General features: G+C 43.1%; 1 protein-coding gene across 1 annotated transcript in view; it reads left to right on the top strand.

Annotated features, from left to right (window-relative positions):
• LOC123753965 (Inositol 1,4,5,-trisphosphate receptor) overlaps positions 1-17,430 on the top strand; it is a 402,759-nt gene that overhangs the window by 176,652 nt on the left and 208,677 nt on the right. Inside the window, 5 exon segments of the mRNA XM_069331935.1 lie at positions 408-533; positions 2,195-2,335; positions 2,790-2,990; positions 4,093-4,214; positions 9,685-9,820. Of these exon segments, the coding sequence (XP_069188036.1) occupies positions 408-533; positions 2,195-2,335; positions 2,790-2,990; positions 4,093-4,214; positions 9,685-9,820 (726 nt within the window).

Genomic DNA, 17,430 nt, shown 5'->3' with positions numbered 1-17,430 from the left:
GATGGAGGTTATCAATTCCATGTCAGTGTATTGTGACATGGTTCAAATAGGTGGGGGTGGACTTAATGCCATTTCGTCAGGTGTTTGTCTGTTTTTTCTAGAATAAGTTATCCGTAAGATGATGTGTTGCAAAAATAGCCTTGGTTTTGTTCGTTAAATTGTCTGTGTTACAACTACTATTAATGAATGTGATGTAGTTTCAAGAACTTGCCTCAACATTACCAGTAGTGTTATAGTCTGTAAACATTGCATTCAATGTTTTCTGGCAAAATCTTTCTGAACTTGATTTATGTTTAAAAAAAATAAATTTTGTTTTAGCTTTTTGGAAAACTTTAATTTCCATGAATTAGTTTTAAGATTTGGTATGGAACACACCAAACTTTTGTTAATGTTATTCTACATTACAGATACTTGTGAGAATGAACAAACTTTGTGTTACACAGTCCAGTCATGGCAATCTGTCCCCGAAGAGAAATGAGCAACGTCTGTTAAGAAATATGGGCATTCATTCTGTTGTTCTAGAACTCTTACAGGTATGTGTGTATACATTTTGCACGAGATAATTTAATAGGAACATGTTAGAGCTAGTCAGTAAACTGGTGGAATATTAATGGGAATAATGTGCTGGAATTCAGTAGTACTGGAGCTCTTTGATGCCGTTATGTTTGGAGAGTGATAAACTGATGGGTGTCATTTTAAATGCCTTCACTGCCCATGAAATAGAAGTAGGGGGTAATGAAAGCTAATGTGTTAATATCATGAGGAGGAAAAGAGTAGGGTGCATTATTACGTTTTACTGAAAAGTTAATAACCGAAAACTTATTTAGTGTCAAAAGTCATTAATGCCAGTGGTGTAAGAGTAGCTAGGGCTATTTTCACAGCAATAATTTGCAAAAGAATTAATCAGGTATGACTGGTAGAGATACTATTAATTATAAAATAAAATAATAAATAAATAAATGTTTATTTAGGTAAGGTATGACATACATAAAGAGATTTTACAAAGTTTGTTGGATTAATAGATAGAGCTAGTACATACAATGCCTAAAGCCACTATTACGCAAAGCGTTTCGGGCAGGAAAAACATTAATGACTAAAGCTTAATACTAATGGGTAAAAAGAATAAAATGTGTTGAGAACAAATAAAAATAGAGGTAAAAGAGGGGGGAACATGGCTGAAAAAGCAGCACAAATACAATTACAAATTATTACAGACAATTACATTCAAACAGCGTTGTTTTGAAAAAAACAAAAAACATAAATGGGTTGACAACAGAGGGGTAAGGTAGGTTACAGGGAATTTATTAGGTAGTGCTTTGTTTTTATCTTAAACTGGTTGAGAGAGGTACTGTCTTTAACATGGTTGGGAAGATCATTCCACATTCTGGGTCCCTTGATTTGAAGAGCATTTCTAGTTTGATTAAGTCGTACTCTAGGAATATCAAAACTGTATTTATTTCTGGTGTGGTGCTCATGGGTTCTGTTACAACCTTCAATGAATCTTTTGAGGTCAGGATTGGCATTACAGTTCAGCAGTTTTATATATGTATAATACACATGAGAGAATGTGCAGTGACTTAATATCTAACATATTCAGAGATTTGAGTAGGGGTACCGAGTGATGTCTGGGGCTAGAGTTGGATATTGTCCTAATAGCAGCTTTGTGTTGAGTAATTAGAGGACGTAAGTGATTTTGGGTAGTAGAACCCCAAGCACAAATTAATTAATTTTTTCTTCAAGTTTATCATATGATACGTACTGTACAGTTCTCATTGTACTGATTTTAAACTTGCAATACTAATGTATGATTAATGTAACCTATCCTATTAACATTGGACAGTGTAATCCAATGGGGGCTTTTTCTGAGCTATACTACTCAGTTGCTCTACTCAGTTACTACTATTAGGCAACATCCTGCTCTTCCCAAGAACAGGACAGATCACTATTTAGTCTGTGGGACATCCCACAAGGACCTCTAGAAGGTTCATTCTTCCCAACAGGGCTCCTGTGACTGTGAAACAGTAGTAGGAGCCATCCCACTGAGACAGCCTCTGCGACTCTTATAAGAAAGAGCCATTTCATTACATTCAATGCTGGTTTTATGATTTTATCATTCTGTTATTATAGCTTAGTATATAGTCTTATGTAGTCCAATAGTCCACACTTAATTTTCATTTTATCTTTCATTTCTCAGATTCCTTATGACAAAAAAGAAGATAAACGTATGAATGAGTTGATCGAACTAGCTCATCAATTCCTTCAGAACTTTTGCCTTGGCGATCGACCAAATCAAGCTCTCCTCTATAAAAGTATTGATCTCTTCCTCAACCCAGGCGTAAGTACAACTTAGCCATAATGGCTTTGTTATCCTCTCAGAATAAATATGCAGAGTTGTTGGTTTCCTTCATAATTTGAAATTAATCACACGGTCAAGGCAGAACTTAGAATATTTTATTTATTTGAATGATGAATTAAATGTTCTTACAGAACTTGACTGAGTTCAATGTCATTTGTCTAGATTTAAGTTCTTGAATTATTTACACAACTTTCTGTAAAGATGAAGAATTGAATTTTTAATGTTTTTAAATGTATACTGTATTTCATTTTATTATATGGCTCTATTTTCTTGTAATGCAATAATGTATGAAACTTGTATATTATTGTATACTGTACAGAATCATTATTTTGGCCTTTCTCAAAACTTCATTAAAAATTAAAGCAGAATTTTAATTTAGGTTGTTTATTATGCCTCAGTGTTAATTTTATACTAAAGTATGATATTCGTACAGCTGCTGGAAGCCAAGACAGTATGTGCAGTATTCAAAGATAACTCTCAGTTGTGTGGTGAAGTGTCAGACCGAGTCATTCAGCACTTCATTCACTGTATTGAGACTCACGGCCGACACGTTCAGTACCTTAAGTTTCTCCAAACCATAGTCAAAGCAGAGGGACAATTCCTTCGTCGAAGTCAAGATATGGTTATGCAGGAGGTGAGTAATTACCCATTATGAATATTATGATGATATACCTGTTGACATGTTATAACTTCCCAGTATATTTATATATGATCACGAACTAGAGAACACCAACAAACAAGGGCTGACCTCACCACCTCCCATTTCAAATACTGTACCTATCTGATACTGTAGCCTAGTCTGGGGTCACTATAACCTAGTCTGGGGTCACTATAACCTAGTCTGGGGGTCACTATAACCTAGTCTGGGGTCACTATAACCTAGTCTGGGGTCACTATAACCTAGTCTGGGGTCACTATAACCTAGTCTGGGGTCACTATAACCTAGTCTGGGGTCACTATAACCTAGTCTGGGGTCACTATAACCTAGTCTGGGGTCACTATAACCTAGTCTGGGGACACTATAACCTAGTCTGGGGTCACTATAACCTAGTCTGGGGTCACTATAACCTAGTCTGGGGTCACTATAACCTAGTCTGGGGTCACTATAACCTAGTCTGGGGACACTATAACCTAGTCTGGGGTCACTATAACCTAGTCTGGGGACACTATAACCTAGTCTGGGGTCACTATAACCTAGTCTGGGGGACACTATAACCTAGTCTGGGGTCACTATAACCTAGTCTGGGGTCACTATAACCTAGTCTGGGGACACTATAACCTAGTCTGGGGTCACTATAACCTAGTCTGGGGACACTATAACCTAGTCTGGGGTCACTATAACCTAGTCTGGGGACACTATAACCTAGTCTGGGGTCACTATAACCTAGTCTGGGGACACTATAACCTAGTCTGGGGTCACTATAACCTAGTCTGGGGTCACTATAACCTAGTCTGGGGTCACTATAACCTAGTCTGGGGTCACTATAACCTAGTCTGGGGTCACTATAACCTAGTCTGGGGTCACTATAACCTAGTCTGGGGACACTATAACCTAGTCTGGGGTCACTATAACCTAGTCTGGGGGACACTAATATGTCAGGCCCTCTTATATTTTTTAATTTCTTTATTAATCTTATATTTCAGTGAGTGAAAAATGTACAATGATGATAAATTCAGTAAATTTGAGTGACTTTTCTCCTGTGATGGATTATGTTTGCCATTTTCCTCTTTAATAGTTGGTGAGTGCTGGTGAAGATGTATTAGTGTTCTACAATGAGAGAGCTTCATTCAACATGTTCGTTGATATGATGAAGGCCGACCGCAATAGAATGGACTTCGATGACATCAGTCCACTCAGGTATTTCTACTAATGACACAGTTTTGCAAAATTAGTCATAATATTAAAATTGTATTGCATGTTTATAGCTATAAAGTTTATTATTATTTTGACTTGTCATTAAAGAAAATATACAATACTACAGTATATATATTTTCTGCTGTGGACTTATTGTATCTGGAATTCTCAATGTTCTACTGTGTATTATTGGTAAAAAAAATAGAATGTTGAGTGTACTGTAATGGATTGGCTCTTTGTGGGCGACACTTCACTAGCTCCCTGAACTTGGGGCTCTCTACGAACATGCTCGCTATACTAGCTTCTTGTAGTTTCTCTACACTAAGATGATGACCTTTTTATATCATGTTGGATGTGAGGGTTAAAGGATCAACATTTCCCTATTGAGGGAAACTGCTCTCCCATGATATGTATGGTAACACACTTGTCACTAAACTAAATTGTATAATTGCTGAACTATTCATTCATCACCTCTGGTGCTGGTGAATAATTTGTATTTAGTATTTATAATAGATCTATAATGCATGTGTGCCTGGTGACTAACCACCCAGCACATTACAACTAAGACATAACCCCAAAATTACATGTGTGAATCAGTTATTCACATTGGGTAAATCAATCATTAAATGCCAAGTTTACAAAATATACAAGCACCCCCTCCCCCCTCCCCTTCCCTCCTTGTCATAATAGTTAAGACAGCAATAACATAGTTTTGTCTTCAGAATTTCCAGATTTATATGACTTGCCGCCACCCAGTTGGTAATACTGTAGTTGCAAACTGACTTCTGATTACTGTGTCAGTAAAGCTGTGAACCTACAGCCTGATTGTTAACCAAGTATAGAGCAAGGTCTTGAAATACTTGCAGTAAGCAACAGTTATTATTGTTAATGATATAAGTACAATCAATTTAACACATTAGTAATAATAATACTGTACAGCTTTGCATTTTGATTAAAATTATATAAAAGAAGATCTTAGATAAGTTTAGCCACACCAAATTGTTATATATTTTCCAAGCACAAGTTTTTCTCCAGCCTTGTTATTTCCTTTGGTGGCTGTCAAGGCTGTTGTTTGCTCCAAACCTTAGGGATGCAGTTGCTAACTTTTCTGTGGGGAGCCCCGTCGGCTCCCTGGAGCTATCGGACTGATGTGCGATATGTTTGTCTGGGGCATCAGTGAATTGGAGTTCAGCCTCCCAGGGACCACGAGCTAGAATCTGGACCCCTCAGAGAGGCACAGGGAGCAATGGCCTATGGAAACCCGCATGTGGTGGGGGGCATTCCATGTCTGCCGTCGACCAGGGATGGGCACCCAGAAAGATAGGCATAACAAACCCCACTTGGTAAGAAAATTACAAACGAAGACCGAACAGAGAAGCAGAACTCCCCCAACACCCAAGCAAATAAGCAAACAAGCAAATGTCATACACCTCTGCAGTGCCGCTGGTCTGTGCAGCCCTCCCCTCCCAGGGAGTGGGGAGGGGAGGAGACCTGGATCCCCCGCGCTGGCTACTCACACCTCTAGTTCGTTGGCTGATGTGATCTGGGACAGTCGTCAACTCTGGCCTTGATTTCTTAGCAGTGTTTTGCCCTGGTGGTGTTCTCTACAGTTTTGTGGTGCAGTGGCCATGTGTAACTTCAGTGTACTGGGGCTGCATGTGCTTAGGGCTACCTTCCCTAAATGCCCTGTAAGTACTACCCTTGGGTGCTAGGGTTACCCTACATAGTGCCTTCGGGATCCCACTTCTGTAGTGCTTCTTGCTGCTCAGCATTTACCCCACCCTTGGGGGCCAGCTGGGGTTTCATGGCCTTTGTTTGACCATGGGTAGGAAGTGGCGTTGTTGCTGGTAGGGGCACAAGGTGCTGTGCAGCTTGCCTACCAATGTTACTGTTCTTTCTTGTGACATTTTACTTTTGCTGGGGTTTTCTTTTATTTTTGTTTTCCTTGCCTGGAGGGGTCTGCCTTGTTTGGCTATTAGTCCACTTAAGGTATTTTGGTGGCCCTCCTCTAGGCCCCCGTGTTTGTACATGTCACAGGGGGTTCAGGTTTAGTTCATCCACCTTTGTTAGTTCTTGGGTTTAACCAGCTTTGCAGCACCTTGCCTGGGTTTCCAGTAGCAGTCAGCCTAAGGGCCCTGGAAAGCCCTGTCGGGGCTCGGTGGACCAATGGATGCATCTTCTGAGTTCCAGCTCACCTTGTGCGAGTTTGAAGGCTGCTCTGTGCCCTTGTCTCGGTGACAGTCACCATTTTTGCCTCCATTATGCTGCCTGTTGGGTCAATAACACCTTTGACCCGGAGTCTTGCGAGGCATTTCCTCTGCATGTTCTCCAGTTTACTCGCTCTGATAACCCTGATATTCGGGTACAGGCAGCATCTGCGTTGCATGCTAGGTTTAGGTTGCTGTAACGCACTAGGTTGGTTTCCCACCCAGATGCCCCGAGGGTGCCCCATTTTGGTTGTAAGGATCCGGACTTGTGGGTGTTAGTCACTTCGACTTTGGTTCAGTCGTCGCTCCATGGTCCTTTCCCCGTTAACTCCCCCCCCCCCCAATAGTTTAATTGTTTTGGTGACAGTAATTACTGTTAGCGAGTTGAGGGACTGTCTGAGTGACGTTGTAATTAATGTAAATTACCTTTGTTGTTGACTTTACGATAGTAATTAACATAATTAATGAGATTAATTAGTACAGTATTAACTAAATTGTTGTTTTGATTAAATTCATTGAGAATCAATTGTTCTGGTTCTATGGAACAGAACAAAAAAGTAATTGCTGTTGTTTTGATTGCCGTCCTTTAGAGACGTGTGTTAATGTAATTGTGAGTGTTACCAGAGGCTTTCTCAGTGACCCGTCTTGCTGAGTTTGCATTGTTATTGTTTTGTTGCAATTGTTTTTATTTGCATCTTGAGTCGAAGTGACCACCCATATTGTTCAGTCTAGTTCAGTATACCAGCCAAGAGCGGTACGGACAGGAGCCCGTACTATACGAAGGGCTGTTTGATCAGCTGTCATTAGTGTCACTTCAAAGGACAATTAACTTGACGTTAAATTGTTGTGCTTTGTATTAGTATTAAATTCTGTAATAAATTGTTGTTGTTAACAAGAAAAGTGTCTTTACGTTAACACCTTTCAACAATACTCACCCCTTCCCTAAACCCAGTCAATGGCAGATAAGGAAAACCCCCAATCACAGGGGGATTTTCCAGGGCCATTTCTCCCTGTGCCTCTGAGCGGGCCAGGTTCTGGCTCGTGGTCCCCAGTAGGCTGTACTCCAATGACTAATGCCCTGGTCTAATGAATTGTACATTAGCCTCTGGGGCTCACCCAGAAAATGGCATTTCATTATATTCAACGCTGGTTTTTTCTCCAAGTTTAGTTTCTGGGGGAGTCCTTTGTAGTTCTCAGAAGCTTCAAATGTTGGTAGCCACTTAGGCTCACCCAGAAAGAGGCACTTAATTACATTCAATGCTGGTTTTCAAATAAAAATGAAGGGAATTATAAAATTTCAAATGAAACTCATTTACAAAGGCTTCCATCGAAGCCCACATGAAACCATCATGGTTCATCTGGTTCATCACATAATGACTCGAGCACTTCAACATCATGTTTTGGGAAAGGGGAAAGGATGGGGAAAGGACTGCCTACTGGGGCCTGAGCTCTGAGTTTTAGTGCTGATTTAGCAATTACCAAGTCACTGCTCTCCTTTATTAGCTCCAGTGCCCCGTGTTTCAGCCAAGTGGTGTGGTGTTTGCCCTTGGTGGCTTTTCCTTACACTGTGGTGTAGCGCGAGCCAGGTCATGTCCTTGGAGCTGCGTAACTTGCCTGGTTTGCCGACTTCTGGTCCCAGGATTCATGGGCTTTTTGGATCATTATCATCAGTTGGTCAGTCTCTTCTCCTTTTGGGGGTTCAAGTCTTGCTAGGCAGGCCTCCTCTCCTCTTCTCATCTTCAGTGGGTCATCTTGGAAAGAGTGGCTTTTGGCCTTGTCGAAACAACTACATTGCTTTGGTTGGTTTCCTGCCTCTTCCCAGTCCTGAAACGTGACTTGCCAGAGCTCCGGCTCACCCTTGACCTTTCACATTTGAACCAGGTCATCCCCTGTCCTTCATTGCGTATGAATAGACTTTCCCAGGTCCGTCTTACTTTCAAAGCAGAGACTTGGATGGTGTTTCTGGACCTCCAGGATGTGTATTGGCATGTCCCTGTACATCCAAGGTTCAGGGATTGTTTGGTTTTGTTGTGGGGCATTAGGCTTACCACTTTTGGATTACTGTGTTTGGGCTCAATCTCACTCTACGCATCTTCACTCACTTGGCTCAGATCGTGACTCATCTCAGTTTGTTGGGGTTCAGATTTTGGCCTACCTTGATGACTGGCTGGTGTGAGGCTCCCAGCTGGTCTACATGTCTGCCAACCAGGGATCTTGTTCTTTCCCAACTTACTGGATTTGGGTTCCTGGCCAGTTTTGAGGCTTTGCTCTCTTTTGAAAGCAGCAGCAAGTTGTTTTGACTCGCAGACTTTCTGGTTATCTTTCTCAATGGGGTGGTGAAAATAAATGTCACCGTGCCCTGTGCCTCAGTGAGGGGGCTGGGTTCTTGCTCCAGTCCCTGGTAGGCCTTTAGAATTGAGTGATTGGTGTGACCCAGTAGATGGTAACCATCTCGGCATATAGCTTCAGGAAATCTCTTGGGCTCGCCCAGAAATTAGCATTTCGTTTCATTCATTGCTGTTTTTTTGGGGGGAAGGGGGGCCTAAGATGCATTCATATTTTATGAGGACATTTTGTGGAAAAACCAGTGTTAAATGTAACGAAACGCCTCTTTCTGGCAGAGCCACGGTTAGCTTACTGAAGTTATCAAACCTCTTTCCAGTAAATAATTTTAGTACGTTTCTTTATATATTTATTTAAATAGATTTTAATGTACAGCTTCTCTCTTGCCATGTTCTTTTACATATGCTACTACATTGATCTTAAAGTTAATGTTATAACAATGCGTGTTATCTGCAGCAATAAAATACACTAGTACATCGGGTTAGGTTCACTATTAACGATCTATCATAAATCTCTGTGTTCGAGTTTTTTTAGTCTTTTCACATAATTTTCACGTTTTATACGGCCTTGTTTCAATTGTTCTGTACTCCATTACATTACAATTATTTATTTGATCAATGCCATATGCTGGGTGTTGTTTTATGCTCTTGTTATTTTGAAATAGGTCATTTTCAATTGCATTAGTCATATAGATATTGATAGGCCAAGAAAGTTTGAAGAACTTGCAAGCAACTGTAGGTCATCAGTGCATTATGTTCCAGGGAGCCATTGAGGTGTTGCACAAAAAGTGTCATTACACCGATAACTTTATTTTGGCTTTTGTAAATAATATTTTTGTGGTAATGATAAGAGCAGATTTTAGATGAGGAGCAGAGTATATCAATATAAGTTCTCCATGTATAACGTTAAGAGCCACCTTACAGGTACCACATAGAACTGGTGAAACTGTTGGCCTGCTGTACTGAAGGAAAGAATGCTTCTACAGAGATCAAATGTCACAGTCTGTTACCTTTGGATGACATTGTGGCTATGGTAGAGCACAAGGATTGTATACCTGAGGTAATGCTGCTTCAGATGCTGTTGGGGCATGTGGAAGGGTGTTTGTTGGTATGTAGCTCTTACTGCATTATTGAAGGCAACCACTGTAAAAAAGCTTATTTTCCCCACCAAGAGGAATGATTTATTGCCTTTGTAAAAAAAAATATGCATCTCACAGAACAAAATATATTAATAATTTGTTAAATCTTACTATCACTTCTATTTTTGAGGAATTTGACTGCTTGGTCTAAATACAATGAATGCTTGTTAAATGGCTTTCGTGCTTGTACTTCACCCACACATTAGCAAAATTAAAAGTCAATTGTGTACACGTGGATTGGTTCCAGGAGACCCGTACATGCTCTCGTATCATGTTACTCGTACTATTAGCATATTTTAGAATACTTTGGTCAAGTTATTACTGAAAGGCAAATGATATAATTGACTCATGTTTGTTATATCGGCAATACACAGTATTTTAATTAACTAGTATACTTATATATTTGAAACATTTGAAGTAAACTACACCTTTATCTCACACGTATTGGTCACATTACTGTCACTCATCGTCTCCACTTGCATTGTTTGGCCAATTTGAAGAGATTTCAACTTTTTGTACCTTACATTGGTCTTCTACCATAATTTGCTTCATTTTCAACTCTCAATTGGGGATCCCAGGTTCAATTCGACCCAATTACAGGTTCAATTCCTGATGCCTCTGCTCACCTAGCAGTTAATAGGTATCCAGGAGTTTGGTAACTGTTGTGGGGGGGGGGGGGATGTCATCCGGGAGAGGGGCAGTAGTTCACATTCAACCTTGGGGGGGACCTTAATGCAAGCCTAAGGTACGGTATATATATATTCATACAGGCTTCCTGTCCCTAGCAAAACAAATTTATTATTGTTTAAATCAAACAGTTAATTTCAGTTGCCTGAAATTATAAGATTTTTTTTGGGTGGGGGACGAGCCCCTTGTGGCTTCCTGAAGCTACTACACTGATACAGTGCCATACTACTAGGTGCCATCAGTTGCAGAGTTCTTATTGGCCTACCGGGGATCATGTGCCAGAACCTGGCCCCCTCAGGGAGGTGTAGGGAGCAGTGGCACAATGAAAGTTTTATGTAGAGTTATTCATGTCTGCCGCCACCAAGGGAAGGCACCAAGAAAGTCGGCAAAACAAAAAAGATTACTGCTAGGTTAGAAATTATACCGCAGCCTAGAAAACGGCTAAAAGAACTCCCCCCAACAATGTAAACAAACGATAGAAAATTTATGAAACTGGCACGAGCCAGTTTGCCCCACCTTCCCCATTGTTTAGGGAGAGGAGGGAGGCAGACCAGGTCAGCCAGTTGCTCCTCCACCAGTTCTTGTGCTGATGTGTATGTGCCTGGTCAGCCTCTTAGCTAACTCTAGCTGTGGTCTCCTGTTGTCAACTAAGTGGCATTTTTTCTTTGAGGCCTTTCCTGTGCACAGTTGTGCAGTGTGAGCTAGTAGATGTAGTGTGCTTGGAGCTGCATGTGCTCAGGGTTTACTTTCCTGTGCACTCCTTAAGTGTTGCCCATTCTCTGTCAGGGTTATCTTCTCCGAAGTGGTCCGAGTTCACTACCTTAGGGGGTCTCCTTGCTCCTCCTCCTCCTCCTCCTCCTCTTCCTCCCTCCTCCTTACTCTTGCCCAATAAGTAAGCTGGTTGTCTTGGACTGTCTGTTACTTCGATTCGGGAGTGATCTTTGGATGGTGGAGCACACTGTGGTTCACACGACCTATCCGGTGAGCAGAGATAGTCCTTCCAGCTTACATGCCTGATTGGGTCTACTGATTCTTCCTGGTTTACTCATGTTCCACGGTCTGGTGCTTGAAAGTTGAGGGATCATAGTTTTTTGCTTTTCAGTCCTTTTGGGGCCGATTCATTTCATTAGGGGGCATTTTTAATTTAGGGGTTTACTTCATGCCGCTCTGGACTTATTAGGCTTTACCTAATGTCTGGGTGCATGTGATCTTGTTGTTTCTTCCTTGTCCTTTCAGCTGGAGTCTGGTGTCCAGGGTGCTTATCTATGTTGGTTGTTATATAGGTTATAGCATTCCCTGTGGCTGGGCATATCTGCAGGGAATGCTCACACCTGCAGGCCCTGGAAAACCCCTGTGGGTTTGGTGGTACTATAGATACCTCTTCTGGTCCCGCTCTCGCTTTGTGTGAATTTGAGGGTTCTCTGTCATTTGTGACAGAGAACATGTCGCGCGGTGACACTTTTGTCCCCGAGTCGTGTGGAATTTGTTTCTCATACATTGCTTTCCTTACCTGTCCTACTAAGGATGTTCAAGGGTATCTGGCAGTGACCGCTTTGAGTTAATGGTTTTCTGTGTCGCAGCAGTCTAGATTGTGTGTTAGTTTTCTTTATTAATAGGTTTAGTAATATAATGTATCCCGTGGGTCTTCCCTCCCCTGTACCTGGGTTCAAATAATAACACTGATCACCCTGGGAGCCCCCAGTCTACCACGGGCTGAGATGCTAGCCATGTCCTGGCCTTGCACTCCTAGCGAGTGGGGAAATCCAGCCTTACCTCACAGCTGAACTTGCCTGCCTGTAACAATGGGAAACACACAGGTGAATCTTGCCCACTCACCCGTAATCAAGATCGCCAACTAGGTCTAGTATCCACGTCCCAGCAACACTTCTCAGTGGTCGTAATAATTATCATATGCCAAGGACTCAATGACAGATATAATGCAGTGCAATATTAAATAACTTACTCAACTCGCCCTAGAGATGGAAGACTCGCTCAAACACAATGGTAAAAACGATGATAAGTTTACTGGAGAAAACTACATGGATCCACAAGGTAAATAATATGTAGGACTGTCAGACGACTGCAACTTTCCTCACTCTGACTCTGGCAACACAGTCAGCTGGACGATTTAAATGCTTCACTCCTAGGTCTCTTTGATACCAGCCACCTCCTCTAGTCGCTACAAAATTATATGAATCTATATGAATTATACACAGAATTATATGAAAATGTTTGCTGTTGATGCTAAGATAATAGGAAGGATAAGAAACCTAGATGATTGACATGCCCTACAAGAAGGCCTGGACAAACCAAGTATATAGAACACCACTTGGCAAATGGAATTTAATGTTAATAATTGTCATGTTATGGAATGTGGAATAGGAGAACATAGACCCCACACAACCTATAAATTATGTGAGAAATCTTTAAAGAATTCTGACAAAGAAAGGTATCTAGGGGCAGTTCTAGATAGAAAACTATCACCTGAGGACCACATAAAGAATATTGTGCAAGGAGCCTATGCTATGCTTTCTAACTTCAGAATTGCTTCATGTATTTAAATACATGTTTTGCAAAATACTAAGAAAATTGGTCACCACTTTTGTTAGGCCAAAGCTGGAATATGCAGCGGTTGTGTGGTGCCCATATCTTAAGAAGCACATCAGCAAACTGGAAAAGATGCAAAGACATGCTACTAAGTGGCTCCCAGAACTGAAGGGCAAGAGCTACGAGGAGAGGTTAGAGACATTAAATATGCCCAAACTAGAAGACAACAAAAAGAGGTGATATGATCACTACATACAAAATAGTAACAGGAATTGATAAAATTGTTAGAGAAGATTTCCTGAAACCTGGAACTTCAAGAACAAAAGGTCATAGACAAAGGTGTCGAAGAAATATAAGAAAATTCACTTTCGCAAATAAAGGTGTTAGACGGTTGGAACAAGTTAGGTGAGAAGGTGATGGAGGCCAAGACCGTCAGTAGTTTCAAAGCGTTATATGACAAAGAGTGCTGGGAAGACGGGACACCACGAACGTAGCTCTCATCCTGTAACTGCACTTAGGTAATTACAAAATGTCATTACACATACACACATAAAGTAGCTCATGTATATATATATAATCTGGCACATAGCCTAATCCTACAACACTGGTAATAAAAATCAGATAATGATCACAACATAAATAATACTCTAGCTCACCTGACCAAGGGGTAATGGGAGGGAATTTATCTACCTTAATTCTCTCTGCTACAAGTCGACATGTCTTCTGGCGATGATTGTTGAGGTCCTCCGTCTTGGTGGTCAGTCCTCTGTTGATCAAGGTCCAGTACAGACAAGGTCCTTAGATGACTTGTAGAAGCAAGTCCTCTCCGTGCTCACTCCCAGAAGGTAGGTCCTCCTCCACCTTGGCACTGAAGGCAGGTCCCTGCGCACATCGTCTTCCTTCTCCCTCACTGGAACTGTAGACAAACTTGTAGTCCAGTTCAATCCCCCCCTTCTCAATCTTCCAGTGGACTTGACCCGGTCACAGCAGCTAGCTTGATGTGACTGACTGCGACCCGGAGGGTCCACACGGCCCAGCGCCAACTTTCACCACCACCACCACAAACTATCAGCAGAGGAGCCCTTGGCGCTCTAATACCAACTAAGCCTTGCTCCCATGTACTCCCCAGGAGTCTACTAATCTTCCTCAATGTCTGTGGTATCAATGCGGCTACTTGGGTCCACTGGCTGGGGCTTCCTAGCCTCCAAACTGGGAGCTCACTCGAGTGTGTCCGCGCCCAGTGACAGGCAGCGACTCACTCGGCGCCACAGGGCCCGGAGTCCTCCGCCTTGTGACGTCACACACCCAGGAGCGCCGCGTCATTGGTTAATCCCGCCACGTGACCTCACCTGGTCAATCACCAGACGGCTGGCATCAGACTCCTTTGACGGGAACATCTTCTCCCTGGCACCATCTTGTGATACTAAAGGGCGTAAGCCACCTGTAGTACCAAAACTAAATCATCAAATTCAGCTCCCACATAACAACTTTGAATACCTTTATATATGTATTGAAATATTCCCTTGAGCAACAGAGAATGTGCAGGTTGAAGAGATATGTCTCTTTACACTGGGATAGGAAAGATGTAGGATGGGACACGGTCACATGTGCCAGGTTAGATGCCTCAGATTTGTCCCACTTGATGTTTAGGGACTCAGATTTGGAAGTGTTGGTTAACTCAACCATGGTTCCATCCACACCTTTTCCTTTCCTGGTGAGTGTGGTTTGCCCTTCTCCTCCCATACCCCCTGCTTCTGTTCCTTTAGCATCTGAGGGTTTTGGAGTTGGGACTGGGTTTAGCTAAGTATGTGGCTTGAGCAGATCTGGGGTTTGCCCCATCCAACTTGGGTACGGAGGCAGTTGAGCCTAATGTCTTGCCGAGGCTTTTGGGTCTTTCCTCGTGGCCCTCTCTGCTAAGGCCTCTTCCTTGACCTCTGCTTTTTTATCCTGGGCATTGTAGCATGGCCAGTGGCTCTCCTTCAGGGCCATCTTCTGCAGTTCCCTGGGCTTAGAGGTGTCAACAGTTGGGCCTTTGGATCCTGTTTGACCCTTCATGGGCTTTGGTGCCTTCTGTGGAGGGTCTTTTGTTGCAGATGGTGGAGTTTTCTTATCCCCCTCCCTGTATGAGTTTTATTTGGGTGCAGCTTCCACCACTGCTGGCCACAGGAAGCCGGTCAGCCGAGCGGACAGCACGCTAGACACGTGATTCTCTGGTCCCGGGTTCAATCCCAGGCGCCGGAGAGAAATGATAGGCAGAGTTTCTTTCAACCTATGCCCCTGTTACCTAGCAGTAAATAGGTACCTGGGAGTTAGTCAGCTGTCTCGGGCTGCTTCCTGGGGGTGGAGGCCTGGTCGAGGACTGGGCCGCGGGGACACTAAATCCCCGAAATCAACTTAAGATAACCTTAAGAAGATAACGGTTCATCTCCGAGTGCCTTTGGGTTCTTCTGTTTTGTCCTTCCAGAGGTGTCCTCACCCCTTGAATCTCCCCCTGGCAGACACTCGGGAGGCCCTTTGTGTGTACTACCTGTGCGTCGTGGATAATGTCTCGGTTATGGGCCCAGTCTCTCTTGAGTTTGATCCTTCCCATTTTTGGGTGCATTACCAGGTTCCAAGGGGTGTTTTGGCTGGCAGACTATCCTTTGTTTACTCTTGGGGAACAGTTTCTATAGCTTCTGCATGCTTTATTGATGGGAGGTGTCTGCTGTGTCGCAGGTGTTTTCTGGGGGGCTCTTTTGATCCTTTCTATACATGCATCTTTTCTCCTGCTCTACCATGATATAGGTCTCATCCAGCTGCATGCTCAAGTCCCTCAGTTGTCAGCTATGTTAGTTGCAGATGTCCTTTATGCCCAATCACACTTGGGTTCCGTCGTGCGCTTCTTAGGCTTCCTGGACCTTTATTGCAATTGGCTCATGGAGGATGTGGACCCTCACTCGGTGAGGTTCCTCTTGCGGGGATTTTGGTCTGTTTCTGCTGTTGTGTTGGCAGCCCTCCTCAAACTGTATGCTGTGGTGGCTCGTTTTAATTTGCTGGGTGTTTGGGTATTGGCCTATCTTGATAAATGGCTGGTGTGGGCTCCCAGCCAGTCCATGTGTCTGCTAGCCAGGGATTTGGTTCTTTCTCGGCTCACCTGGTTCGAGGTGAACCAAACTGGTGGAAGTCCCAGTTGGTTCTGTTCTAGGTTCGGTCTTGATTGAGCCTAGTTTGGAACTCTCAGTCAACTTCGCTTTCCCTGCCTCCAGTGTCTTTGCTCCAGTTGCAGTACTGCCGTTTCTTGGTGTTGAGCAGGCACCAGGTGACTTTGCGGCTGCTTGAGCAGTTGCGTGAGAGCCTGAACTTCACCCTTCTTGTTTCCCCTCTGCGCAGGGTTTGGCTTCAGAAGCTGTTCTGGTTTCTTCAGGGTAGCGCCGTTGGCCACTCTTTCGATTGCTGGGTGCAAACTCCGAGGGCCCTGCTGTGTTGCCAGCTTCCTCTTCCAATTTTTTGGGGATTGGTTCCTTGGCACCTTCCTCTGCTCATGCTCAACATCTTCACAGAAGCATCATCTTTTGGCTGGGGTTTTGCGACCAGTGCTAACCTGTCTAACCAGGGTCGTTGGTCTCTGACTCTTTGTCTGGCTCACAGTACAGTTCGAAAGTTAGGCAGCTGGTTTAATGATGTCCCACCCGCTGTCTTCGTCTCGGTGAGAGTTTGGGCTGACCTCATGCATTCAGCCATTTTCTGTCCCTTCGTGTTGCTCCTCAGTTTCTGATCGGGTTAGTCTGCCCTCTCTTAGCTTTTCTTGATCAATATCTTATGCCATGTACTGTTACCTCTTATTGTGCGGTGTTAGCGGAGCTGCTCATTTTTCATATGGGATCGATACCTCTTTTTCCCCCCATTTTACAAGCTTTGTTGTGCATTGTTTCACTTCCTGTCTCTTGACTGGGATTTTTCTTTTCTTTATTCCACTTGGTTTATGATGGCCCTTTAATCTGGGCCTGTTTTCATAAAGCATTGGTTTTGCTTTCTCTGGCCTTCAGTTTGGATGGGGGAGCTTCATTCTCGGCTTCGACGCTGAGGTTTTTGTTCTTTTGACCCTGGTTGGCACTTTGTTTGCAGCCAGCTTCTTTTTTCTGGCGAAGAATGAGTCAGTTTGCTTCTGAAAGGACCCTCTTGTGGTGAACGCTTAGTTGGTTTGGCTGGGGGTGCATCATGTGTTGTGTCCAGTGGTGGCTGTATGTCGCTACCTTTGTGCCACCGGCTCTGATTCAGTGGATTCCTTGTGGGTTGATCCGGTTTCCCTGGTTCCCTC

The sequence above is a fragment of the Procambarus clarkii genome, chromosome 1 (genome assembly GCF_040958095.1).
Source record: "Procambarus clarkii isolate CNS0578487 chromosome 1, FALCON_Pclarkii_2.0, whole genome shotgun sequence".
In the NCBI taxonomy this organism is placed as follows: Eukaryota; Metazoa; Arthropoda; class Malacostraca; order Decapoda; family Cambaridae; genus Procambarus; species Procambarus clarkii.
This window is presented reverse-complemented; position numbering and strand designations above follow the sequence as displayed.